Here is a 26,572-nt window from a genome sequence, read left to right on the forward strand (position 1 = left end):
ATCTATAATCCTTTCTGTGTGAGGATAGTGTGGAAAATGCCATAAAGCCATACTCTAATTTGCTTTAAAATGCTGCCACAATTATTCATAGGCATGATGTCTCTCCTGGAATAGCAGCTCAGTGGTCCAGACAGACAAGGATTTATCATGATGGGAAGAGAGAAGGTTTAACCTTCCCATTAGAATGTGGAATAGGTACCTTCACACAATATCACTCCCATATCTCCTTGGATGCACAGCCCCACTACCTGCAATTAGCACCATCTCTGCTTTCTGAAATAAAGGCCTGTAAAACTTGGCAAACAGTGAATGCTAATTCTCACAGCGAGTTCACCTTGTGAGCTTAGTAATGTGGGCTGACTTTATTAAACAAAGGGGCATAAACTTGAACACCTCCACCTACTGAGATTCCAGTTATTTAAAAAAAAATACAGTCCTATGGTTTTTAAGCCTGATTTCTCATAACCTTACAATGCACTGTGAGCAAAGTGCTGACGGCATATTCCTTCCCCTTTGTAAATTTGTTGCTTTCTGGAAGGCCCAAAGATTTCATACTGTTTGCTCTGTGTTTGTGAGAAGCCTGCAGCTGGAGAGACTGCACTCCAGAGATCCTGAGAGCGGCTGGATGAGAGCCTCATTTCGGATGTGTCCTTCCACACGGGGCTCCGCTGTGCTTGCCCACCCTGCTGTGAGTCTTCTCAGCCCAGCTGGCAGCCGGCTTATTGTGTATCACTGCTCTGCTGGCAGTTACAGCACAAAGCCCAGCTGAAATTCAACATGATGATCCTGACAACGTTTTGCTGTGAAAGGACACAGAGGTGCTGAAAACTGGCACATACATTCCCTCCTCCACCTTTCTTCCCCCGCCAGGATCCAAGGTTACTTGCCCCTGTTAAATTAAAGAAATTTAGTTCATGGATAAATGTGTAGAGACATCATTCATTCCACATGGTGACAGGCCTGTTAATGTGAATTAATTTGTGCCACTTTGAAAGCAGGGTTCACTCCCCCATCCCTTTTTATTTATCCACGTACCTTGGCTAAAAGTACCTGGGAAAAATAAGACAATGAAAGAAAACCCCACAATTAAAATGTTCCAACAATATTGCACAATTGAGGTGGGGAGGGCACTTTATTAGCCTTTTTCATAATAAAACTATGTGAAGCCATTTATTTAAAACCAACCTCAACTTTCATATTTTCTAAATAATACCATGTCACAGGGAAAAGAGACTTTGTCAGCTGCCCAGAGATAAATGGATGTAGTATTTAGAAAAGGTCAAATAAAATTGCCCTAAAAGCTGTGTGATAAATCAGAATTCATTTCTAGTCTGAGAATACAGTATGCAAAAATGTCATCATGGTATTAGCATTCCAGCCAGCTATATGCATTCAGTGTCTGGAAAGAAAAATCAAAATGCAGTATTTTTCACTCTTCTTAGCCATACAAACTGCACAGAAATAAAGAGAATTAATTCAATTTTAGGTGTCCATAACTGTTCAGTGTAGCATCCTAATCTTTTTTGAAAATATCCCATTCAGCTGGAGACAAGACAGAATTACATAGGGACCTTGGCTCAGTAAATCTTCATATGAGCCAAGCTGAGTTTATTTTAACATTCAGGTTTGCTAATTCAAAGCTCTTTCTATTTTATTTTAGGAAATCCGTTAAAATATGATAAATAATCTATGAAGAAAAATTAATTCAAAATGTCTCCTGACACATTTTTCAGATCAAAATCACATTTTAAATGGTAGCTAAGTTTTCCTAATATATGCTTTTCATTGCATTATTTCATTGCATTATCTGATTTCCTGGTTAAGAAAGGTATGGTCTGCACTCATGACTACAGGCAAGAGGCAGATCATTCATTTCTCTTCTATCTTTATTTCTGAAAAGGCAGTGGTATGCAACATTTTTTTATTAACTTTGAGAACACTCTAATTCACTGCTGACCACAGACTGCTTCTCAGAATAACGGTAAGATACAATACAAAGCCAAAAGTGTTCAATATATTTTCTGATTTTTCAATTAAAAATATTCCTGAAAAGTGCCTATCACTATGTATTTATGAGAGAGCACAGATATCTGTGCTGTAAATACTATATGGAGAATTACTCTTCAATTTAGACTTATTTATGGGTAAGACAGCAGGCAGTATGCAGTAGAGACTTCTGCATTTAGCAATAAAGAGAATAAAGACTTCATGCTCCTAGCCAACCCAAATGACTTGGAATCAGTCCTTGAACGTTAACAGCTGATATTCATTTGTGATCATTCTGCTGCCGAGGTGTCTGATTGTCTATGGATGGCAGCGTGCCCCTTGCAAGGTACCATGCCAGTTTTCCAGGACACAGCTGCCAGCCAACTGCAGGCTGAGGTGGTGAGAGCTCAGTGCACTGCCAAGGCCACCCCATCTGCAGGAAGAACATTGTTTCCTCAGAGATGGGCACGCCAGTGCCAAGCACCCAAGCCAAAATGAGAGACAGGAACAATAGAAGAGAGGATGATGTGCTGGTTTCAGGCACTTCATTCTGCCAGAGGCTGAAATACTGTAGGCATCCTGAGAAGCCCATGAGGAACACTGGTGTCCAGCATATCCAGCAAAAGGCACAGTCTTCAAGTGCTCACACATGTATATTTATGGGAGAAAACTCTCTCAAGCACTGATGTGCTATAGAAAAGAACACAGGATTCACAGAACATATTTGCTTGGGAAAAATTTCTATGCTCTGATTGATTATATCAGAAAAAGGCTTCAGTAGATACAATATTTGCACCTTAGTCATGTTTCCAGTTCCTATTGGTCATTAGTTTTTCTGCCAGCCAAAGTTATGTATCCTTTTATGTACTTACATAACTTTTTACTTATATAACTTTTACACAACTCTTTAAAGTTGGGTTTTAAAAACCTTCCCAGCAATATAAATTCTTAAGTTTACAGACACGAACTATATTCCCAGGACACTTAACACTCATACTAATGTTATGCTTTTTATGTAAGTGCTACAAAGACCTCTGTGCTAATTGCAGCGTTCACCACAAACACAGCAAAAGCCAGCAGTAAAAAGATGAATAAAAACTAAGCACATCCAATGTGATCAACAAGTGAGGGTCTGCAGTTAAACTGCATGAACTCATGTCCTGGTCTTGATCTATTTCATGACATACCTGCAGCATTGCTACACATGATTTATATCCATACTGCTGATTGAGTAACTGAGCTTCCAGTCAATAAGCCATCTAAACTTAATTCAGTTATCAGGTTCTTTCTTAAATAAAACAAAACAAAACAAAAAAACAAAACAAACCCAAAACAACAACAACACACAAAAAAAAAAAACAACAAAAAAAACCCCCAACCAACCAACCCCCCCCCAAAAAAAAAAAACAAAAAAACAAAAAACCCCCCAAAACAAAAAACCTACAAAAACCAAGACAAAATGAAATCCACCCCCCGACCTCCCCCCCCCAAAAAAACAACTTAAAAATGCAACTTAATTACTGTTTGAGCCATCTAGTATGTGGAGGAGCAACAGGGAGAATGTGAGTTACGGACTGTGATGAAAACACAGAATATATTACTAAACAACTTTCATGGCTAGAACAACATACAAACTCTATGTCATAACCCTAATCAGGATATGTGATGAAATACCATTGCCTGTTTTACCTGTTATAGGATTCAGGAGTTTTTTCTAATGCTGATAATTTTCTATTTGTGTTGATATCCTCATTATTCAGTAGTATTTGCAACCAGAATTTAGGAAATTATGTTTACAATTTACTTATTTACAGACTGTGTATTTTAATTAGATAATTTTATGCCTGACTAGGTAGCCATGTATTTAGATCTCATGTAAAAGCAAAATTCTTCAGCTGCTGACCAACTAACAGCAGGTTCCTCACATAAATACTGTGATTAACTCATTTACAATTTCCAAAACTGAGCATTTTCAGAAATACTAATTTACATAAAGGAAAATTGTTCTACTTTTATTCAAAAATATTCAACAATCTATTTTTTATTATTCAGTCAAATCCATTAATACACCAGAACACTAAACTGCATTAAAACTGCACACTTGTTGCCTTTAAAGCAACCAATTTCTGCAGAAAATAATTACCTTTGTCTGCTCTCCTTTCAGAATAATTTCCACAATGACTGACCAATAAATGCTGAATAAAATGTCGTTAAAAATTGTATTTATGTCATTTAAGAAGAAGCAGCTTTAGTGTAAGTACCTAAGATAAAATCCTAACAATATCTAATTTAAAAATCCTAACAATCTCTAATTGAGCAACTACAAAATACTATATTCCACATTAATATCAGTAGACTGGATTTTCTCTCTTCTAATGCCATGCATATAGATAAAGAATGTAAAGAAGAGTTATTATCTTCACTAGTGTTGGTAAAGAAAGATAGCAATGTCCTAAAGTTAATCTATGTGTCTGGAGATGAGAACTGCTTTTTGGAGATGCTCCACTCTTCTCACTGCTCATTTGAAGAAGCCTATGGCAAACATACTCCAAACATAAGGTACCTTGGTTCACCAGAAACAAGGATCTTCTGAAATTCTGTTATATAAGGCAATACACTTTGGCTTAATGAACCTAACTGGCTGGGCCAAACCAAGTGCCTCCAGGTTTGAAGAAATGTGATTCTGAATAAATCTCTACAAAAATAAATAAGCCAACAAGATTGGCTTTAAACTACAAGTCTTTGTTTCTTAGCTTAGTAAGGTCACTGAGATTTTTTTATTCTTCTGATGAAAAATGTGCACAAAAATTAGAATAAAGCTTATAAAATCTGTATAAGAGAAACAGGAATTCATTTTTTTTTCACAGGTTATAGAAACAAAGAGGTAAGAAATCTGTCAATTTGTGTAATTAATCTCTAGCTCAGAAAGTAAGTTTTGGTGCAATGTAAAGTTTTAGTCCCTTGAATAAATGACTCAAGCTATATTATCGGACATATACATTATTATCAGACCAATGAAAAATTTTTTGAGTGCTTTTTAGTCCACTGCCTTATAAAGCAGGATAACTGATAAGGTGTGGAGATGAGACTACATGATCAAACAGATTCTTCCCTCTCACAGTAAGGCCAAGCTAATGTAGGTTGTTACCTCCAACTACAGCTCCCTTTTGAACACCACGAAATGGTGGCCGATTTTCCACAGTCTACCTGAGGCAAAAGAGATTTCTGTCATACTAAATCAGTTTACACCTTTCTGATTAAGCCAGAATACAATTTATGGAGCAATCTGAAGTCAATTCTCTCCTTAGCTGAACCACATGCTTTGAGATGAGACCCATTCACATTTCCAAGCAGATCCCAAAAATGACTGCTCACATTTACTGAGGCAGTAACTCCTTTGCCAAGTTCATTTCATGTTCTGTAAAAAAGGAAAACCCAGTAATCTATCAACTCTTATAAAAACAAACAAAAAACCTAATAAATTAACAAAAAACCCAATCCAAAACCAAAGTAAACAAACAAGCAAAAGTAACACCAAAAGGAAATTATGGTCCCAGGGTGAAAAACAACCACTCTCCTCAAAGTGATTAATATTCAAAGGCAAATCTCCCTGGCTTAATAGAGCATAAGTACTTGGAAAAGACAAAACACCAAGGCAGAAATGTACTGACATTGAAGTGACTAATTTATCTGCGCAATTTATCAGCACAGATTTTTTTTTTCATGTGCGTATGTATTTGTTTTAAAGAATCTTATATTTAGGAAAAAAAATTGCTCTTACAAATAGTTAAATTTACACCTGTTTTCAGATCCTACCAGCAGCAAGCACTTCCATTTGAATATTTATAAGGGCAGTTCTTGGCTGCTTTATAGCTGATACATGCCAGAGTCTATTTCTGACCCATTTCATTCACAGTTAAGAGATGGGGAAGTAAGATTTTCACTTTTTCCTGCTGTTATTGCTCTCTGACCACCACTTCAGTTGAGGGGACAGCTCAAATATGCTCCCTTTACCTCATGCCAAAAAATCAGGAAGTATTTTTGACAGCAATTAGAACAAAATTACTCATGTCCTAGGACATAGATTCCTATCTTTGGAAAAGAGTAAGCCAATAATAATGCTGAAAAAGTTTCTATAATAGGGCATTGAGCATCTCCAAAGGTACTAACCAACAGCTGTAGGTTTTTTGCCTACTACATTTCTAGTTATGTTTTAATGTCACCAGTTTAGAAGTTCTTTTCTATAATGATTACTAAGAAAATCAAATTTCAATTCTGTCACAAGTATGCATAGCAGCTGAACTCTATAAACCATATAATTCCTCTCCTCTTTTGTTGCGTCACCTATTCTTTAAGTTACAAAGTCTCCTTGTTCCAGTAATGAATAATCTACATCCACCTGGAGCAACAGATTAAAGAGGACATTTTCTATTTAATTTCAACATCAGTCCCATTTTCTAAGTTAATTATGAAGAACCACATTTTACATGTAAAGAAATTAGGGTTGATTCTGCCTTATTTAATCTTTATCCATCATCTTCAAACCTAACTTCTGATCACTGAGATAGTGAATACTTGGATGAATAAGGCTTATTAGAAAAGAAAGTATAATTTTGAGCTTAATCATATATTTTTTGGTAAGAAAAACTACTATAGATCTATATGTCAGGCAGAAACTAACCTTCTGGGCTTTTAAGAAGTGTGTGAACACTTGTTGACTTCTCTAATGAAATCCTAATCATGACAAATAAATATCAACTTACAGAGTAATTAAAAAACATGAAATAGAAGCCCATTAAAAAAATCACAAGTAAAATGCACAGGTGTGTTTTCTACATTTGTGCAAAAAGGTAGAGAAAGAATTTAGGACTTCTGTGACAGAAAGAAAACACCTTAGGCAATTCCCATCTTTGCATTTAGAGGAAGTTTTGTTAATTTCATGGGATGTTCACATTATTGGGCAGTTTTACCTTGGGCTAGTTAAAGGCTGGTCCACGCATTAAATGTCCTTTAGTGGCTCTCTGTTCCCTCTCCTTTGCTGGTGAGAGAACATCCACTCTAGAACATGATTAAAGCTGCACAAGATGTGATTTTCCCCTGTAGATGCCTGATTTTCTGCAGAGATCATAGAAACAGTATCAGGTCACTCTATTTTTAGTTTAGTTACCCCAGGTAAGCCCCCACAGACCGTAGGTGATATGAATTTCTGGCTATTAAATATTATGCTTGATCTTAGCTTCCAAGAACATCTTTCCTGTACTTTTCCTCCGTCAAGCTTTATGCTTCTTAGCAACTTCTCAACTCTTATAATACTCTCTGAATTATAAGCTTTTCTTAGCTTTTCTTGCTAATAAACTCATCTATAAGCATTTTCATCTGCCAAAACTTCCATTCTTCTCAACCCCTGTCCTTTTGCCACTTTCACTTTAAACATTGCATTATATTTGTGTATCTTAAAGCATTTATGAATCATTTTACTTCTGAGGCTTTTTCAATCATGTTGCAGATATATTTAGGTTAAAAGATAATAGTGAAAAATGGTTCCATTAGAATGCATTTGTTTATTCTCATTGTTTTTATAAAATGTCAACTTGACAGCAAAGTATAATTGAGTTGTTAGTCACTGATAAAAATGAGCAAGACAGTGTGGTGCTGGACAATGCTCCAACTTTCATCCAAAAAGACAAAAATAAAGCTACAAAACCAAAAATCTACATAGTACAGAAAACTTCAAGTAATTTTCTGTACTTGTTAACTGCATTTTTTCCTCTGTATTAAGATTGCCTTCAAAAATACTGGACCAAGTAGTGCTTTCTGTGATCTATGTATAAATATATCAACATTTCATGATACATACATAGTTACCTATCAGGTGATAATAACAGCCATTACAAGCTCAAATAGCAACGTTTTTATGCCATTACCTGCAGCTAGTTTGGGTGCTCATAGGCTTATATACACTTTAGTCCCATCTTTCGATCAGTATTTTGAAATATATTTGATCATAATCACAAGTGAGTGAACCTCAACAGCTTCAAGTTCGTGCAAAGGAAGATCATCCTGCTCACCTCTCCTACAGCACAGCAAGTTCTCTCATTACTTTAGATGCCAACATGACACCTGGGAGAGAGAGAGAGAGAGAGTGTGTGTGTGTGTGTGTGTGTGTGTGTGTGTGTGTGTGTGTGTGTAGGAATGTGAAGGCAAGACAAGAGAAAGAAGTGCCAAAATGGATTACTACTTGATTAAGCAGTAAGCTCAACCACTCTAGAAATCTAATCTTTCCTTGATAGGTACTTACTCCTCCTCCTAAGGACCAATACGCAGCCACCAGGAAAATAATTCTGGTAGTCAAAAAAGAAATTAATCCAATACATTTAACATGTAACAGTTAACATGTTTGTTTCTCCTTCTAAGTGACAATCTCTTCCATGTCATCTCTTAGTCAGCAGCAAGAATGACTTAGTGCTTTTCACACCCCACTGCATAAGCTCTACCGCTCTACCTCACAACTATATCAGCACTATTAATACATCTGTCAAGCTTATTATTTGTGTGTGTGTGTGTGTGTGTATAGAATCATAGAATTAGTTTAGGTTGGAAAGGATCTTTAAGATCATTGACTCCAGCCATTAAATTAACACTGCCAAACCCACCAGTAAACCATGTGCTTGAGTTCCACATCTACATATGGTGACTGAACCACTTCCCTAGGCAGCCTATCTCAATGCTTGACAACCCTCTCCATCAAGAAGTTTTTCCTAATGTCCAATCTAAACTTTCCCTTGTGCAACTGGAGGACACTTCCTCTCCTCCTATTGCTTCTTACTTGGAAGAAGAGACTGATCCCCACCTGGCTACAGCCTCCTTTGCAGAGAGTGGTAAGGTCTCTCCTGAGCCTCCTTTGCTCCAGCTAAAGAACCCCAGCTCTCTCAGCTGCTTCTCACAGGACTTGTGCTCCAGAGCCTTCACCAGTTCCATTGCCCTTCTCTGGCCATGCTCCAGCTCCTCAGTGTCTGTTTGTAGTGAGGAACCCAAACTGGACACAGTACCTGAGCTGTGGCCTCAGTACTGCCAAGAACAGGGGGACAATCACTGCCCTGCTCCTGCTGGCCACACTATTGCTGATACAATCCAGGATGCCACTGGCCTTCTTGGCCACCTGGGCACACTGTCAGCCCATATTCAGTTCAGTGGCAGCCACAGGAATTGAAATAGAAACTGTGAACGCTGTGCTCCCCTGTTTGGGGCATGCTCCTGGTGGCAGGTAAGGTTATAAGCCTCAGAAATGCATTAAACTTCTACAGTATACTAAACTAAAATATTATGTGTCTGAAATTCCACTCATGATGTCTTTATGCAAATTGTATTACATACACACAAGTTATAAACATTTTATCTATGCTTACATGTAGTACTGTTCCTGTGCCTTTAAATGGTCATTTCCTGACTGAAAATCTCTTATTCTACCCACATTTCCTCAGCAATGTTTCCATCAGTAAGTTCTTCAATCTCCCTGCAAAGACCTTTGCCTTAAAACCTTTGTTTTCAACCTGATTTTATATAAATCTGAACAATCAGACCCTAATTGAGTTAAGTTCACATTGAAGTCAATGGCAAAGGTACTTTTTACTGATTCAGTCAAAAGGAGTGAAAGTGGGCGGAAGAGCAGGAGGCACACACTGAATCTTAAATAGAGAATAGACTTTTACATATAAAATATGCATTTGTAGGAATAAATGTATATTCATAGTTCTTCAGTACTAGTCTAAGTGTAGAAGACATTTCTCTCAAAAGCAGTTTTAGGGAATCAGACAGAAAATATTATATGGCCATAGGATCCTTTCTTTGGGGTCAGGATAACAGTAAGACAGTTGAGCCATTTTGTTATTAACATTTCACTGGCTGGATCCCTACTCCTCTCCCTCTTTTCTTATTTTGAATAAAATTTATTGTATAAATTATTATTTCATACCCCTAATTTTTTTAATATATTTCTGCAACCATATGGAAGAATAAGTATTTGCATAGTGGTAGAGAATGGCAGCCAACTTCCTCTGTTAACTTTGGAGACTGCAGGGTATAAATGAATCTGCAAACATTCTCCAATAAAAATTTTAACTCTGATTTAAGTGAAAAACTGAATGGCAATGATTTCCATTTGGCATATTGTATCATAACTTTATATGTTGATGATATACAAAAAATTCTGCAACAACAAAAATGTTGTATTAAGAGGTTTCTTTAACCTTGCACTTATGGCCAGGAAGCATTCAGAGGGCTCACAAAAAAACTTCAGTTTTGAGGACCAGTGTGAAAGTTTCTGAGGGCAGTTTTTCTTGTGTTTTGGTTTCTATACGATGTCCTTGAAAAGCAGATGTGCACTGTTACTTACAAACAGATGTGTGGTGATGAAAGGTACACAGTGGCTTATTTTTCCTATAAAAGTACACCTTACTCATGATGGGTAGGTTTCCAGGTGCTTTCTGAACATGTTTTGGTTCTGTCTTCCTATACCGTATGTGGTATCAGTTTGTCTTGTAGTTTACTTTAAGGTCTTGAGGACCAAAGGCAGCAGTGTGCTCTGAGATGTCTCTCTGCTGCATTTCAAGCTAAGTGTTAAAGTAGCCACCAGTTATTCAAAGAAAATGTCAGTGCAAATTCAAAACTAACACTCCATTTGGAGGAAAACTGATTATTTTTCCCATTCATGCTATCCTCTGCAAACTAGCACATAAAATTAAATTGTTGTTTCAAATAAACAATGGATTGAACGGACTCTAATATTAATATAGTCAGGTAAAGCCAGCAACAACAAAATATAGATTTAGCCTGAAGAAATCAGACAAGTAAATACCTCTAATAGTTCTTTCATTGACTAGGAAATAGGCAGGTATAAAAGGCACTGTGTCCAGATGCATCTAATTCCCATAGAAGCCTTAGACCTAGAAGAAGATTGCAGTTGAGCTGAGCAGGTTTTCCATACAATTTTCCATGGCTCCTAGGCCTGAGCTGGTGGGAGTCAATGCAGCTTGGATGCTGCAGACTGAAATAGGTCAATTATTGCATTCCCCAGAGAGAAAGGACTGAGCACTTAGATCCATATGCATTCACTTGTTTTGGGACATGTCTGAAAAAACAGAATTGATAACAGCTGACTTGGTGTTCCATCACATCTACACAGAATGGTGGTAGTCCTAAATCAGCAAATTGCTGGAGGGAAGAAGAACACAGTTTGTCGTTTCTTGCTTTCTATTACTTAAACACTTAAGGCTACTTTTGTGAAATTCAGATAGAATCTTTGTCTGCTCAGGTTTCTCTACCAATTAGATGCATAAAACCTCCATTTAAAATAGGACAATGAGGTTGGTGTCTTCTCTGTGGAGAGAGCTGCTGATGGTTCTGCATAACAACTCAGTATGCAGAGAGCTGACTCAGGTACTGCAAATTAGGGTGCACTGGTCCTGCTCAGCTTTGTCAGCTTGCCAACACTTGCCTTAAACACACTTGTTTCTGGATCCACAGACAATGCCAACATGAATGAAAGGACTGTGGGATGCAGAACACCACAGCCAAGTGTAGATGCAATTCTGTTGCTGATTGATACTGAAGATCACATAAGTGGGGGTTTAAGTGGAGAGCCTGTATGTGCTTCCCAAAGAAATCCAGCAATTTATTCGCTGTGGTATTCATACAAAATTGCTAAACCTTCTAAAACCAAAGGCCAGAAGTCAGACTTGCACAGTATTGGGACAGTCCAGAATATCAAAACATCTCTGCTAGTTTTAAAAGAAAAAAAGACTTTCAAGAATGAGAAAGTTGTTTGCAGGCTAAAACTGCACTGAAGTGTTGGACCACTGCAAAGTCTTTTACACCAGTGGCCAGAGAATGCCAATGCATTATGAAGGACAAGCAGGCACGTTGCTTTATAATCCTCACTCTATATTCTTAATTTCTGCTCTTGGCAACTTAAAGGTGACAGGTGTTCATCTGAGGTCAGCTGAATCCTCCAATCTTCAAATCTCTTTTTGTCCCCAGTTTGGTCTGGTAATTTTCTCCCAAGAACTCAATTGTTTTTAAGGGCTTAAAAATAAAACAAAAGGAGAAGGAGGAAAAGAGGAGAAGCAGAAGCAAGAGCAAAGGTGTTCTTAAACATATGAACCAAATGAAAGTGACATTTTATCTTTTCCAGAAAAGATTATGAAAAAAACTCAGCAAGCTTGCATCACAAAATCTCCCATAAAAAGCACACACTGGAGTATGTGGATAAGTTTAAAATTTCAGATGACCAGAATTATTTTCCTGACAATTAAGTTCTTAATTTTGTATTTCTATGTTCACACCTTTTTTCTTTTTGGTCTGAGATCTATTTTGAGATGCAAAGCTTAAGCAGACAATGAAGTGAATTGTAACTAACCCCTGAATAACTGAGAATTGAACTTACATCCACATTGTTGATTTCAGACTTAATTATCTGAAAGTCTCAAAGAAATTTGATTTCTTTACTGTTTTACTGATGACTTTGTTGACTGCAACACTTAACAGATATGAATTTAAATTCCAGTTAGTATTCCTGATGCATTTTAGGTCAATCAGATAGTTTCTTGGCTAATGTTTTCCATAGAAACCTGAAGGCCAAATAAGCTATTAGGATTTGTTTTCCGCTTCAGGCTCACAGGAGAAATAAAATTAATTGCTCTTCTCAAATCATGATTGAAAACTAGTGCTTCCATAGGCTGTCTTTGAAACAGAATTAAGACAGTCTGTAAAAGGAGTCATTCTAAAAGGTCAGCAAGTTGTAAGATTGTCTAGATCTCCTTGCATTGCTTAACATACAGACTTTTTATTTTCCTTCTTATTTCCATTTGATTCCTCTGAATTTTCTTTCACTTCCCTGTGCTAAAACAGCAAAAATATAAAACCTGCTTTAAGATAAATTACAGAATTTCTAAATATAGTGGTATCAGCAAGCTCCTAGATGAGATTTGTTTCTTCACCATTATTTTTATCATGACTTGACCATATATCATGATATGCATTAGGATACATCCTTTTTTTCCAGGAATGCCTCTGAAAAAGTTCTAACTTTTTTTTTTTTAAGATATTTTCTTCAGGTGCCATATGAACATCTTTTGTAGGTGGTAAATCATCTGATGTAAGAATTTTGAAGGATTGTCTGTAAAATGTGCATTTCAGCAATCCTGCACAAAGCCTTGATTAAAACAGTTAATTTTCTAATGGATCATGACAGTGTTTAATAATGTTGTTAAACTGAAATAGTCTCATTACAGTTCTTAATTTATAGTTAGAAGTTTCATGCAAAGCTGAATTAAAGGGTATTTGCTGTGCAGTAGGCATTGAGCAAAACCCAAACCACAAACTGAGCAAAAGAACTGCAATCAGAAAATCTCTGTTTATGAATTATACAAAAAAATCCAAAAGGACAGGACTGCTTTGGATTCTGAGATGTGATGTGGCACACAGCAGGAATAAACCCAAACAGCAGAGCTACCTAGAGGGATCCTCAGCAAGGCTGACTGTCCTACTGAGCAACATGACTCACTTAAACTTGGGTTATTAAGTTCAATACCAAGGTAGCTCAATGGTATTTAAAGACCTGTGAAATGGAGAGGCCAGGCTGGATTATATCTGACAATTCTCACAGGTAGGACATAGACCACAGCTTTTGTACACCTCCTACTGCCTTTTTCCTTTTGTTGAAGCTGCTGCTTCATTTTAGGCCTTTTCTCCTGAACTGCTCTTCTGGAACATCTGATGATTTCAGTGCACACAAAGTGGAAAATAGATCAGTGCACCTGCAGTATGTCTGGGATATCTGGAAGGCATCTGTTTTATTTCTCCATGAAATGTGCAATTAACTAGATCAGTTTATGTGCCTTTTCTTTCCAAAAAAGAAGGAAAGATATTCAGCACACCTGAAGAACCTCAATTCAAAGGATACTTCCCAGAAAGAACTCAAGTGTGGATACAATTCACTCCTGCTTTTGTGCCACAGACACACCACAGCTCTGAAACTCCCCTGGCTGGATAATCCTTGGGCTCCCTGCCTGAGGAACACCAAGGGAAAGAAAGAGGAAAAAAATAATGTGGCCCCATTCATGTCACAGGGTGATCCAGTTCTTGTAAATATATGTTATCTCAATGAAAATTCAAATAATTAATGACTGAAAAAACCCTTAAAACAACAGACAGTGATACAATCATAAAAGCTCTGCTTGCTCAGCTGGGCTGTTCCTAAACCAACAGTTTGAACTGAGGATTAAAGTTTGCTGAATACCATTGTCTTTTTGGATTTCCTCTCCTTCTGTGGCCTTAACAAGCCAAATCTCTTCAGCCAATGAAGCTAAAATATACAGGACACATAGCTCTTTATCTGTCACACCCTGCAAATCACATTTTCCAGGCTTAAAGTACAATTTGTTTTGGCTTTTAATTACCTGACTTATCACCATGTCATATTCCCTCCCCCCTGCAATAATTACATTCTGAATCACTGTGTCATTCAATATTGGCATTTATTTATGCCTCTCACAAAATGTTGAATGTTTATTTATAAACCATGAAAAGCAGAGTTTGTAAGAATATTGATTCAGCACATTAGAAAAGCAGTGGCCTGGCATTCTGCAAGTAAAGTAATCACAGGCAATTACTAGAGACTGCTTTTCACTACTAATCTTGGGTTTAACCTTATAATTGTATTACTGAATTTATTTCACTTTGCTCATATATCACCAGTTTCCTAATAAGAAGTCTGATATTAACATAATTTAATAATATTCAGGGGATGAATGGTTTTAATTGGTTTAAAAAGAAGGAGATATATAGCCTATGCCATACAATTAGAAAAGTATTGTAACAACCTCTTTTTATTTTGTAATAAATGATAATTAATATTTAAATGCATTAATGAAATAAGTTCTTAGTGGTTGGGTCACAAATCTTTGATGTTTATGCCACTAACAAAATTGCTAACTGCTCTTAATGATGCCTCTGAGCTAAGCTTCACTCTACTCTTGGTATAAAAACTACTTTGGTTGCTGGTAGCATGAATATTCAAGTGTGAAAGTCAAAGCCAAACTAAGAACAATTCTTCTTATCCTTATCCCAATATACAATGGGAAGAAAGTGCTCAAATTCAGGCAAAAAAGCACACCACAAAATGGCCAAACTTAGAGAAAAGCAAAACTAGGAAACGGTAATTAAACTCCTGGATCTCTGTAAATAAAAGAATTCTGCACTTACTTGCTGGGCCTAGTGAGGCAGGTTTAGTGCAGGAGCAAATGAAGATTTTTTTTTTTCATTAAATAAGGAAGAGTTCTGAACCAAACATGGCATGTGTAAAACAGAACTGGTTCCTAAGAAAAGATTGAGTGATAATTGTTGTAATTCAGCTGTTCATATATATGGGAAAAGTATTTCAGGAATCACATGTGCCTGGAAATCCTGGACCCTCCTGTTAAAAATTTTTAATTCCCCATGTGTTTTTCTGCTTACACCCCCAACCACTCAGTGACAGTTCAAAGGGATTATTGTGATAGCTGAAAATGCTTTCTTTGGAGTCAGAGAGAATAACTCAGCATTATTTTCTCACAAAGTGTCCAGAGCTCAGACACAGTAAAAGATGAACAGGAAAAGTATGCATATGTCTTTTCTATCACATTATTGGTAATCACAGCTAAGAGCAACTACAGAAATATTTTCAGCAGCTTATCCAGCTTAACATTAGATACTAAATCACAGTTTGTCAGGAAGGCTTGGGATTTTTTAGTTTACTTTAGTTTATTTATTTATTTTATCTGAGAAAATAGTTGATACCAAGCAAATTTAATAACAATAACAGGCTAATATGCTATATTTTTACAGAGGAAGGAAGGACAGAACTATTTTTTTTACCAAATGGTATCAAAACAGAAAAGCCAGGTTTTTAGAACCCAAAAAAAGTACTGAAAAAAACAGGTAGTAGAAAATTTAACTAATTATTTCTGAAACAGTTGTTTAAAACATCCACAAACATCTACTACCCACAGCTTAAGAAAATATAGCAGCTGAGAAGCTGTGCTCCTATACTGACCTTTAAACTACTGCCACTGAGGTAAAATCAACTAAACAGACCTCTGACATACCGAAAGTGGCAGCTCTGATGTTGCATTTTGAATATTATATATTGAACCTGCATCAGGGCAAGTTCAGATTGGACATCAGGAAAAGGTTCTTCACTCAGAGGATGGCTGGTAACTGGAACAGTCTCCCCAGGAAAGAGGTCATGGAACCAAGCCTGTCAGAGCTCAAGGGGCATCTGGATAAAGCCTTTAGTCATATGGTTTATTTCTAGTTAGTCCTGCAAGCAGCAGGGAGTTGGACTCAGTGATCTTTACAGGGACCTTTTAACTTGAGATATTTTAGGAATTCTTCTATATTAATGAATAAATTGATTTAAATTAAGAGTTAATATTTTCAATTTAAGAAATAATTACTTTTTGCTCATATGCTTATACAACTTTCTAGAATATATGTATATAATTTAGCAAGCTGGTCAATTCAAGCCAGTGGAAATATACTGTATACTGATTTAAGCAACATAGGAACATAGCACTGAGAAATTTAATGCATTAGAATGAGAAATGAAAAGATTTAAAAATCTCTGAAGATTAAAAATTGTAATTAGACTTAGGGATCATGAAAATACTTTTAAACTAAAACAGTGTAATAAAACTTCAGGCAGATGGAAGCAACTGTGTCTGCTTGCAACTGAAATATAATATTAGAAAAAATTACAAAAATAAGATGTCCTAACTACCCTCCCTCCCCATTTATCTAAGTGTGACTTACTAAATTATTATCTCACTGACAAGCAAATTGCTAAACTGCAAAATCCTATTGTAAGTGGAAAATGTTTGTGATATGTGTTCCCTCTTTGGAGTGCGCTTGAGTGCACACCCCATTAAAATAAAGGAAGTGTAGCTCCTTTGCAAGGAATACACCAACTGCATTGTTTTCAGACATTACAACCTCTCTGAGGAAAAATTAGAAAGGATATGTCCCTGACATTAGAGAGGGAACAAATCCTTCGTGTGTGACCCACCAACCCTCTACAGAAATGGTCCAGAAGATGATGAGACAATAAAGGCCCAAAGGAGATGTTACAACTTTCTCATTAGTCACTCTCTTTCTCATGGTGTTTAAGGTGTAGGCTCAACATTTCTCTATGTCAGTGACAGTTCAGTGAAATAATGGGCCCACAAATAGAAAGCAAAAAAATCTTTTAAGCTTGTGATGTTGCAGGTAGAAGATTCTCCTCTGTTCCCAGCCAGTGCAGAAAATGGACAAAGGATTTTATAGAACTGCAAAAGTTCTTCCTTTCATTTTCTGTCTTTATTCATTTCTCCTGACTTATCCAAGTGTGGCATCCTTATCACAGAATCTCTCAATATTAGAGTACAATGAGAAAGAAATCTGTGCTGAATTTGGATGACTTTCAAAATAGCAACAAAAAATGTTTACCTGTCTCATTTTTGGCTGCAGTTATGTGCTAAGTCTAAGAAACAGTTGTAGTCTTTTAAAATTATGTTTAAAGAAAAGGATTTGTCATTTTCAACAGTAGATAAACCAGTATAAAAGTCCACAGTTATGATATGGCAATGAGCTATTCATTCTCAGAGTAATCACATCCTTTCCACAGGACAATTATTAATCTTGAATATTTGGTGCCACTTGGGGCTCTTCATATCTGCCTCACCAGGCTGCATGTAACACAAAATTCCTAAGGCCAGAAATTGTTTTGCCTATGCTGTGGGTATGAATAAATCCACTAAGATTTTAATACCAAAGATAGTTCTGCAATCAAGTATTTTCTTCACTTCAGCAAAATATTGATTTTATTAATTTTTTAATAGGATCATAGGATAATGATCCTAAAGAAATGTGACCTGTACTCTGCTCTCAGAAGACCCCCACCTGGATTAATAAATCCAGCTCTGGAATCCTCAGCACCACAGGAAAGACACGGACCTGTGGTACTGGGTCCAGAGGAGGGCCACAAAAATGGTCGGAGGGCTGGAGCACCTCTCCTGTGAAGACATGAGGGATTTGGGGCTGCTCAGCCTGCAGAAGAGAAGCTCCAGGCAGATCTGATTAGCAACCTTCTAGCACTTAAAGGGCATTTATAAGAAAGATGGGGATGGGATTTTTATTAGGGCCTGCTGTGATAGGAGAGGAGAAAATGCATCAACTCACGCCCATCATATCACACTATGCCCCACTGTAAAGAGCTTTGCTGCATTTCTTTAATGACCTCCCTAGAGGCACCAGGAGCAACTGCTACTTGTCCTTGAAGTGGCCTCTTCTCCAGAATGAAGAAGCCCCAGTCCCACAGGCTCAAGGACAAGTAATCCAGTCCAGATCGTGAGGGCAGCCTCTACTGGACTTGCTTCAGTTTATCAGCGTCTTTTTTGTACAAAAACTGAACGCAGTGTTCTAGATGTAGTCTAATGGAGTATCACTATAAAGACATTATTGTGTCTTGCACCACCACTGAACCCTTTTAACGATGATTTCAAATGTTTCCTTCACGTTAAAAGAAAAAAAAAAACCAACAGAGGCACTATTGAGCTACTGTTATCATCTTCAACTGACACTAGGAAAAGACGCACTGTATCATTGCAGAGCTAGCAGCCCTCATTATAGGATCATTCAGTGATCTTGTTATAAACCCTTTTCTTGAGAGGACTTATGTACCCAAAGCCCAGAGGCTGAGAGGAAAACATTTCCTGGATATGTGACAGAGGAGACACCTGCACAGTCTGTACAGTCATGTACGTACACAGGGAAAGTGACATCTCAGCAGACAAATCAGACCTTAATCTGTGAGGGATTCACAAATTATGCATCTATTACATGAATTACAAAGCTTACTCTCCACAGTCTGATCCAGCAAGACCTCAGGCCTGCAGACAACAGAGACATTAGAGCTCCGTACTTTCGCTTAGAACCTGATGCATGGGGACATCATCTCTCTTCAGAGGAAATCTGGGGCTGCAGATTTATGCATTCTGCACATTTGGAGGCTAAAAAGCTGCCCCAGCTAGACTAGGCAGCCTAGGGTTTCACCGTGGCACCCTGCCACACCATTCAGAAACACTGAAAGAACTGACAGTGCCAGAAAGCACAGAAAGGCAACCCTGAAGCTCAGGAAGGCACTTGGAGGAAGACACTTTGGTTCTAGCTGACCAGCAAGGATCACATATCTCATCCACTGAATTTTAAGTGCAAAATTACCTTTTTCTCCCATTTCTAGACATAAAATCAGGCTCTCCCTTCCTGACTACATTTTTAGCTCCATGGCTTCTCAACTTGCAATTGTAAAATATCACATAACACAGGCGAAGAAAAGTTTAAAAGCCCCATCTTGCTGAGAGCCTGAGTTGCAGTCTGCTGTACAATGTATAGGTTCTACCTCACCTTCTGACTGGATTAAATGAATCAAATGAGACAGTCCTCTTGAGGTGGAGGAGTGGCCTAGGCTTGTAAACGTGGGAAAGTATGGGCCAAGCATCCAAATTACTCATGCACTTATTGTTCAGAAGTGAGTATTTGAACATTTCACAGTGGATCTCATGAGAGTATTTCAGAATTCAAGGTCCAAATGCATGATGAGGACTGTGAAACAGTGAGATCAAAGAGCAACTATTTAGCTGGAACACCAATTCAGGAAAATTACACCTGATTTTGAAATACTGTATGAGAGAAAGTCATTGAGGCACATTTTTGGTGCCCAGATGGGTTATTTTTGCATGGTTTTTTCTTTAATTATGCAAAGCCCTCAAGGATTATAATTGTCATAAATATTTGCATAGATAAATTATTAAACCTAAAATAAATGTGAGTCAAACCATCCTTTGGGAAAGCTCAAGCTTCAGAGGTGTCACTGTTTGTCTATTTTCTCATCAGAAACATGACTAGACATTTCCTAAAAAATCCATCACCCAGCTGCATGATGAATGAATGCTGTGAGGGCTGTACTTTCCTAATGAACAGCAGAATAAATTTGCTTGAAACACTTAAATTCTGATCTAATCCCCATCTTTCATATATGTAGCCAGCTTTGAATTACAAATGAAAATCATTACCATGTTATAACATTGATGTATATTGGTATTTCACTGTGTCCTAAGCATAGAGAAATGCTTTCCAGTCAGTAGTGCCTAAATATCCCCAGAAGGAACTGAAAGCAACCATTGCCCCTATTTATGAACTTAAGGTGGGTGTATTGGTAGGTATAAAAACCAACAAAACACACCTCCTTGTACTGATAAAAAAAAAAAAGAAAAGCACAAAGACAGATTTCAATTCTCTGGATTCTCTGGCAAGTTGAGAAGAAATTTGTGCTAAAAAAAACCCCATTCTGCTTTCAGATTACCTTGGACACTCTGTTTGCAACCTCTCTTCCTACTGTCAGCCCCTGAACAAAGGTGCGGGCAGCAATGAATGCTCGAGTCACTTGAACCTTCAGCTTCCTGGGCACATCTCCAAAGGGCTTCAGCTGGTCCGTGTACTTGCTCACACACTCCAGGTAGTCCTCACTGAAGTGGTACTGGGGGTTTATGAGCTGGAACATCCGCTCCAGCAGCCGAGCCCAGAAGTCGTTGAGCATCTCCTCCAGGTTGACGTTGCCTCCCGTGTAATAGCGCTTCAGCTCGGCGAAGAGGTCCTGGAACACCTCAGAGTTCTGCATGTAGAGCATGCCGTACGTCCGGACAAACATGTCGTTCAGGGATCGCTCCGCGTTCTCCAGGAGTTCTCGGAAAAACTCTGCAGGCAAAACAAGCAGGTGTTAGTGGCCATAAGGGCAAGGTACGAAGGGTCTTCTTATTGCACTCCTAACTCATCATAATTTGTGTTAATAGGTTGATATCCCAGCACTTTACTAGTGAAATTCATCATTTAGAAGTAAAGAAAAATAGTGTATAAACTGAATTCCCTATCAAGGTCGAAAGGTGCAAAACCTGTAACACTGAGCAGAAAAACCCATTTAAAAGAACAGTGTGGGTTGTTCCACATCTTCGTGTACTATTTGAACATAGCTATCCCTGTCCCTCCACAGCCCTTACACTAAATCTCCCAAGCTAAAAGCAAAGTCACTAATATGATGATTTAACTGAAAATGTAATGATTTTGGAATTTAGATTCCACTTTGATCAAGCCTTTACAATGTAGAAGCAAACCATGGAAATAAATCTGAATACTTATTTGCATATATTCTTGAAGAGAACTTGAAAGAGACTTGAGTGGATATGAGAAGGATCCTTCTTAAAAGTGTCGCATGTCTAGGTAATGGTAACAATATGTTAGTATCTTCAATAATGTTTTACTCTACAGAAGAGCAGTGCTAGAACCATTCACCAGTCACATTACAACCATCCTACTAATTCCAGTCTGTGTTAGTTGTTTATTTTGGAGATGCAGGAATTAAGGTTTTCTTGAAAGGATTTCAGACAATTTCTTCGGTGCCTTTTATCTACTGAGGCCGAAACCATAAACAATTTCTAAATTTTGGCTTGTGGAAATTACTCTTACTGGAAAATGAGCCCATGGGATAAAGTACAAATATTTAATAATCTCTTCTATTCAGATTTTTAAATTGCAATATGGTACTTAGGATTTCCCAAAAAAATTCACTGAGCCTGTACAACAGTTCTTTAAACCCAGCTGACCAAAGGAGAAATAGTGTCTCCTGGCTTACAGAAGATCCCATCTTTTTACAGGGCTTGCTGTCAACCTTCTTAAACCACTTTGAAAAAGAGTCCTGTGGTTTGTAAATGAGGCATTGCAGACAGCAAGGCAGAGATGGCAGTACCTTTGGCAAAACATGTAATGGCTGCAATTAAGTGATTTGCAGTGAAGCAGGATTCAACACACATCAGGTCTGGGATACCAGATTCTTAATTTGTGGACACTGCCCACAGACACATCTGTGTGTGCTAACTGCAGGGATGTGCTGACTTCTCACACTCTTTGCTAATGCTATCATGTGAATACTCCTTTAACACAGGGCCCTGCTTTGGCTACAGTGACTTATAAAAATGTAGAACCGCTGCAATGCTAAAGACAGGACAGAAATTAAGACTAAGTAAGAAAAAATGTACACTAAATTTGAGGGTTTGCAACTGTAATCAGATGAAAACAGAATCCACCAAACACTGTGGACCAGTCTACAAATACTGAGTAAGAAAAGAATCTCTTATTTCTGGCAGAAGTTGTGCAGAGCTGCAGCCTTTGATCTCCCAGATAACTGGAAAGGGGTTATTATGGAAATGTATACACAGAACACTGAGAACATACTTGCTACATCAAAGCATTTATTAAAGGGAAAATATAGTCTAATAAATATATCAATGTCTAAATTTTCATTAAAACTGAAGCTCTTCATAAGAAATAAATTACATTCAGAAAAGGATATGCTTTTGCCAAATAGTTTAAGTAGGGAAAAGGAAAAAAAAAAGGAGAAAAACAACACCCACAATAAAAATTTTGTTGCCAAATGTAATAATTTGATGTCTACAACATATAGGCTTCTGTTTAAGAGAAAAGTGAAACAAAGCTGTTTTTCAGTGTTAGCCCTGATCTAGTGGTGTCTTTGACATCTAAATCACCATGATTACTATTTTGTACATTCAGCATTTCTTCTAGAAATAATGCACACTGACTGCGCTGCTGAATAAATCTAATTCTCTAGTCACAACCCAGAAAGCAAAAACATGGCAGAGAACCTGAGGCTCAAATTAAAGTTTGTTTTAAGGCTGGAGACAGGCTTTCCCACCAGTGCAATTGAATGACAACAGCCTATATATGCTGGGAGGCTGCTATAAACAACTCACATGCGGGCTCCTCACAATCCATAGCTATACTGGGAATCCCACTCTTTATTTTAAAGGATAATGCCACTGCATAAGTCAGTCACAGCAAAGCTTAACTGGGTTTGCTGACAGCTCATCTTGTCTGAGATTATCAGCTTATTCTTTCTTTGTATGGGTGTATTATTTAGCAGTCTCACAGTCAGCTTGCTGGAAGCCAACCAAACTTTCCAGGGAGGGGTAGATATTTATTCTCTGCTTGTACAGCATCCAGCACAATGTGGTCCATGCTGGTCACAATCTTTATTTATACTGTGGTATAAACATTTCCAATAACTCTGCAAGCTTAAAATCCCAAATGTGGAGCCATACATATTTATTCTGTAGGAAAGCTAATGTCCTTTAAGCAGCACAGTTATTTAACTTTTAGTCTTCTTACAGGTCTCCAGTCTTTGAGAGCTACTGCTAAAGGTAAATTATGCCATTATAAATTTGGAGTGTTAGTCCTTTGTACACTTTGACACAAAAGACAGTTAAGAGAGCTATCTGCATCAGTAACGCCATGCAGGATCAGAATAATAAATCAACAGCAACAGCAAAATTGGATACCATTTTGTTCCAGACAGAAAGAGATCTCCCATGTTGTGCTAATTTCTCAATCAACTCCCATCCAGCAAAATGAACGCTGCTGTGAAGAATTGCTTGCTGTTTTAGTCTGCAAATCTCCCATATATCAAGAAGGTAGTCTGCTTTGCAGTGCTTTGCAGTGCTTATGTGTAGAAACTGTGTCCTGGCATAACTGAGCACTTGTTCACTTACACCAGTAGAAACTGTGTGTGCTTCTGCAAAGGTCGAATTTTGCCATGGTCTTTACAGTAAGGTAAAAATTTTACGTTCATTGCAAAGATGATATTTCATCAACTTGCAGGTAGTTTTTGAAAAATAATGTAATTTTTCAGCTTCAAGTGAAAGAATGAAGATGAGACAGACATTAGTCATGTTGCTTAATGTGCTTCTGGAAGCCACTCAAGTACTAGGGTGGGAGAGGAGAATCTATATGAGACAGAGCTGCGCAGTGTTTTAAAATATATCTTGTGATTTTTTTTTTGCTGCCAAAATAGGTTGTCATGAGCAGTGTTAATGCTGGAAATAATTTTTCCTAATTTGAAGTGATGATTCATTCATATGACAGTATATGTCCTGTGTATGTCTTTTGTTGCCAGCATGTTTTCATACCAATTTAATTTATTAACCAGAGGGTCTTGGGAAGCCTGATCACTTCTATGAGGTAGTTGAAACGAATAAGGTCTAAGGCACACTGAGATACTGAAAAGATGGAGAGAAGATTGCTATTGCAAGCTATCACATTCTCTCTATACACTCAAATGGTGGGTTTCTAGTCCATGGATCACACTTCAGCTAGTTTTCATTTTTAAACATTATTTGTAAACTTAGGATGCAAGATAGATAGTTACAGTCTGCAAATGAAGTCTGAATTGTTTTTAAATATTTTGGCCATGATAAGGCAACTCAGTCACAAATTCAACGGGCAGAATTGCTAGTCCATTGCTGAAAGGTAGCAGCTCACAGATTAAAAATAATGTCTTGTTAGTCCTCACAGTACTTTGCCAACTGCAAGCTGACATTCTAATGCTATTTTGACATAGGCAAACTAGTGTCATAATGCAATTCAAAATGGGAGCTGGTCTATTTCCAAAGTGATAACTAGTTGTCACTGCAAGGCAGTGGATCAACATTAGGGATAATGTTGCAGCATGAATGATGTAATAATTGCTTTGAACAAAATCTATGGATAAATACCTAGAGGCAATTTTTACAGACACAAATTTGTATTATGTTTGAGTGGATATTCTATGATCATCCCCAGCCTGATAAATTCCCTTGCATTTTCTTTTCCTCTGTAATAAGCAAAAGCAATGTCTGACTGTGGGACAAGGTGCAAAGCTATAAACAGTTTGTTTTCTAATTCCTAAAACCAAAAATATATCCATGAGCTCTAAGACCAAAAAACCAAAAAGATAATTTCATTTAATTATCATATATTCTGCACAGCTTCCCTTTTTAGCAGAACGTGAGGCCTGAAGAGATATTATGAAAACACTGAAACACTGTTAGCTGAGAAAAAAAAACAGCCCAGCTGCACGGAGCTCCGGACAGTGATATATGCCTGATTTTACATTGGTCTTTACATAAAACACTGCTCAGGGTGACATCCTGATTTCATCCATCATTGACTAACAACACCCAAACCCTCCTGACAGCTCCCCATCATAGCCTTGTTCTCCTTCTTGTGAGGGCCTTGCTTTTCCAAGAGCTTTAAGGACCTAGATATATAAATTCTACCAGGCTTTACCATGCTACCACGATCCACCATTTACTGTGAAGATGTGCATGTATTTACACCCTATGCAGGCTTGGGGTATTGCAAATGTTTGAACTTCCCAGTCCTAATAAGGCTGATGGCAAGTGAATGTTAGAATTCATGTAAACAGAGTATGCTTTTTGAGAGAAAGAGTCTTTGGGGGTTCTTTACGTACAGATACTTGCATTCATACCTACATATTATAAATATCAATGTCAGCCTTTTCCGGCATCCTGTTTCTGTCTGTCTTTTATTCTTCAGGAAGTCATTAATGAAACAAAAATGTTTTGGTGAAATCTTCATCTTTTTTGTTGAAAAGGCTTTATTATTTTCTTTTCTCTTTTTTTTTTAAAGATATTCCACAATGGCATCAATTAGTGAAAGTTGTGATTTATCTCAAGGAAATTCAAGTGAAATTAACCTCTGTGGGTTTTATGCCTTTTCATTTTCCAACTGCTTTAGGTTTCTGGAGACTTTCTTTAAACAATAACTAACCTTACACAGCAAGAAGAACTCAATTTAACTTCCTGATTGAGAAAAAAATTGCTATAGGAGAATATTTACAGCAGATGATTTTTCTTCCTCAGTTTTGACATTACATTTGTTTTATATTCAAGAGCAAACAAATTGCTTGCATAAGGCTAACAGTGCACTGGTATTGCATTTTAGTCAGCCTGAATAACTAATTTTAAAATTCCCTTATAGCTTTGACCTTTAAAAACACTCAACAGTCACAATTCGGAAAAAAAAATCATCTTCCATTAGAAAAAAACAAAATCTGCAATGTGATGAGATTTTTTGAAAACTGCTCTCCTTTTTAAACTCATTTTGAATATATATACATTGCATTTAAAGCCAAGAAATACAAATCCAATGATTAAATGTGCCCTATAATTGCAAATTTCAGAATAGGTCATTTATATACTCGAGTTATGCTTTGGGTATGCGTGAAATTATCTAGCTGTCAATGGATGGCTTTCTAGACTGTCCCAGACCTGTAAATATCATGATATTTTGGATGCCTAAATTTTTCAGAAGTGCAGTCTCAAAGGTTGTGAATGAAGATGAGAGTCTCTTCCCTCTTTATTCCCTCCATTTCTCAGACTGCTGCAAGTCCTGTTAACAGCAGAATTCACTGTGGTCTTCTCCCTGACTCCCATCCAGAGTTTTTGACTTCTTCTCCCTTATGGGTCAGGATATTGTGGGAAACAAATGAGACACAGGGGGAAGGGAAAACACTGAGGCTTCATCCTTAACCGCTCCCCACTGTGGAGCACAGACAATGCAAACAGGACTGTCTTAAGCTAAAATGAGGGGCATGAGGATGGGAAAGAAA

At 37.4% G+C, this 26,572-nt stretch overlaps 1 protein-coding gene across 1 annotated transcript in view; it reads right to left on the reverse strand.

Annotated features, from left to right (window-relative positions):
- GPC6 (glypican 6) overlaps nt 1-26,572 on the reverse strand; it is a 726,811-nt gene that overhangs the window by 311,206 nt on the left and 389,033 nt on the right. Inside the window, exon 3 of the mRNA XM_064712773.1 lies at nt 20,420-20,811. Coding sequence (XP_064568843.1) covers nt 20,420-20,811 — 392 coding nt within the window. The remainder of the gene's footprint in view (nt 1-20,419; nt 20,812-26,572) is intronic.

This window comes from Zonotrichia leucophrys, chromosome 1 (assembly GCF_028769735.1).
Source record: "Zonotrichia leucophrys gambelii isolate GWCS_2022_RI chromosome 1, RI_Zleu_2.0, whole genome shotgun sequence".
In the NCBI taxonomy this organism is placed as follows: domain Eukaryota; kingdom Metazoa; phylum Chordata; class Aves; order Passeriformes; family Passerellidae; genus Zonotrichia; species Zonotrichia leucophrys.